Consider the following 2,310-nt stretch of genomic DNA (forward strand, 5'->3'; position numbering starts at 1 on the left):
ACTTGGAAGTCACTACCAGTTACGGATATCCAGTTCATCATGCGCTTCGCTCTACTTGCCTTTCTCCTCATCGGAGTGATCTTTGCCATTGTGTCCGCCGGCGGAGGCGGTGGTGGCCAAGGAGGTTGGCAGAAGAATGGCGGAGGAGGAGGTGGTGGAGGCCAAGGAGGCTGGCAACAGAAGAATGGAGGAGGCGGCGGTGGTGGCCAAGGAGGCTGGCAGAAGGGCGGCGGTGGCGGAGGAGGTGGCAAGCACGGAGGTGGAAATGGTGGTGGTGGCAAGCACGGAGGCGGCGGTGGAGGTGGAGGAAAGCACGGAGGCGGCGGTGGCGGTGGAGGTGGAGGAAAGCACGGAGGCGGCGGCTGGTAAATACCAAAGATCCCCAAGCGAACCACCGAAAGTACTCCAGCTACTACTATTCAAGACCTGGTTCAAAGTGAATTCTTTGCCAGCTCCTAAAAGCCAAACCTATCTCTCCTCTTTTCTGTACGCAATTGCTTAACTATGTGTTTTCATTACTTCCTTGTTTAATTTAAAAATAAAATTCTTTTCCTGCAATACAAAAAGCCAACATATTTTACTGGGGGTGGTCCACTCTTAAGCACTTCAAGTACTCCCAACCCTAGTTTCCTGCTGCACATAAAAAGCATTTTCGGGACTTTGCCGTGCCACTCAAGAGAACCTGCATAAAGCTGCACAAATTGACTTGTTTATGCGATAATTTCGTGGAGAAACTCCAACAATTCGATTATTTAGTGATTTCGAGGGATTTCTAAAGATTGCCAGGGGAAAGGCTCAGAGAAAAAAGGGGGGAAAACACTAAAAGAGGATAGTCTGGGCAGCTCACAGCTGTTTCCAGCTCGACATGCCTCGGAAAATAAAACAAGATTTATTTAGTCGGTTCGGCATTAACTGTTGCCCTTTTGTTATGGCCAAGATGCCCCTTCGCCGACCGACAGGAACTCTTCTATAACGACTTTGTATTCATGTGTGTGTTCCGAAGGAGCCAGCACATAAAACTCGGATGGGTTTTCTTTTCATTAAAAGCGGATTTACGCACACACACAAAGTGGGAAAAAGGTGGAGGAAGACTCAGGACGGAGGACTGCGACGGGAAGTGAGAGCAGCTTATTGCACAATAAACACGAAACCAACCCCAACACCAACCCCAATCCAAACCCCAACCCCATACCACAGATGCACACAAATTATGAGGCTGGCCAAGTGAAGAAAAGTCCCTTTGGTGTTCGGATGCTGACTCAGATACGAGGAGTTTTTCTTTCTTCAGCATTGACAAAAAAATGACCAAATGTTCCACATTCAATACACTTCCACATATTATAGGTGAGAAATTCGTATTAATAATAATTTCATAAATAAATTACTTTTAGTTTTTTTGTTGGATTTTACTTGCAATTTAGTAAAGTTCTTTTTATGAACTTTGCTAGAGTACACATTTAGATAAAGCTAGAGAGAGAGTGTGTAAAATCTTTTTCTGTGTAAGAATTGAAGAAGATTGCGAATCCACAAAGGCAAGGGATATGTGTGGTGGCCTTTGCGAGTGCTAGTCGTCAACTGGTCAATGTTGTCACAGACGAATGTCAACAAGAGATAAGCCATTCATTTTATTCATTCATTCTGGGCCAGCCCCCAGATCTCCGCTGCCCATCGTCCTTGGCAGTTAACTACTCCGTAATTTGAGACTTGTTTGCTGTCACTCGAGACGAAAATAATCGACTTTGCCACGCCGTCTACTCGCTATCTAGCCCTATCGCAATCCTCAAGGAATTTCGGGCGCGACTAGTGTCCGATTTCGGTTTGCGAAGCGAGCAAATAAAAACACGTATACGCAGGGTGGGCCCTGTGGTCCTAAGAATTGAATGCCCTGAAGAATACGTCAATTACCGTGGCCAATGGTCAAAATAAGCTGTGTATATAAGCCCCATCGATTGGTGTTGTAAGCCGTCAGCAGCAGACGATATATGTGTTGGATATGATGCATTTTTCAACTTCTTCAAAAATGTTTTATCATAAGAAATGCTGCACTTTTATTGTGAATTTTTTGTTACTACATTTAAATATCGTGTGGGCTACCCAATATTGTAATACCATTTCCTAGGGCAAAAGAATAGGAAGCGAAAGTCCAGATGTGATATTTTTTGTGCCATGGCTTGAATGATTATTTTTGTGTGTGCGCATGGGAGTAAGAAACCCAAAGTCCTTTTGCTAATTATGCCACAGAGTTTTGCTGTTGACTTCGCCCTGCTCTTGGAAATAAATGATAGGATGCTTGGTCAGCTCATTCACATC

At 44.8% G+C, this 2,310-nt stretch overlaps 1 protein-coding gene across 1 annotated transcript; it reads left to right on the forward strand.

Annotated features, from left to right (window-relative positions):
• Positions 1-369, forward strand: LOC122617962 (glycine-rich protein DOT1). Its single transcript, XM_043794031.1, has 2 exons — positions 1-109; positions 146-369. The coding sequence occupies exons 1-2, from the start codon at positions 40-42 to the stop codon at positions 367-369; spliced, it is 294 nt and encodes a 97-aa protein (XP_043649966.1). The 5' UTR covers positions 1-39.
• Positions 370-2,310: the final 1,941 nt, after the last annotated feature.

The sequence above is a fragment of the Drosophila teissieri genome, chromosome 3L (genome assembly GCF_016746235.2).
Source record: "Drosophila teissieri strain GT53w chromosome 3L, Prin_Dtei_1.1, whole genome shotgun sequence".
Taxonomy (NCBI): Eukaryota; Metazoa; Arthropoda; class Insecta; order Diptera; family Drosophilidae; genus Drosophila; species Drosophila teissieri.

What these genes read in the sequence shown, in the direction of transcription:
- LOC122617962 (XM_043794031.1), top strand. Translation starts at nt 40, where the DNA reads ATGCGCTTCGCTCTACTTGCCTTTCTCCTCATCGGAGTGATCTTTGCC. An exon ending in TGTGTCCGCCGGCGGAGGCG is followed by an intron (nt 110 to 145) that starts GTGGTGGCCAAG and finishes AGAATGGCGGAG; the next exon opens with GAGGAGGTGGTGGAGGCCAA.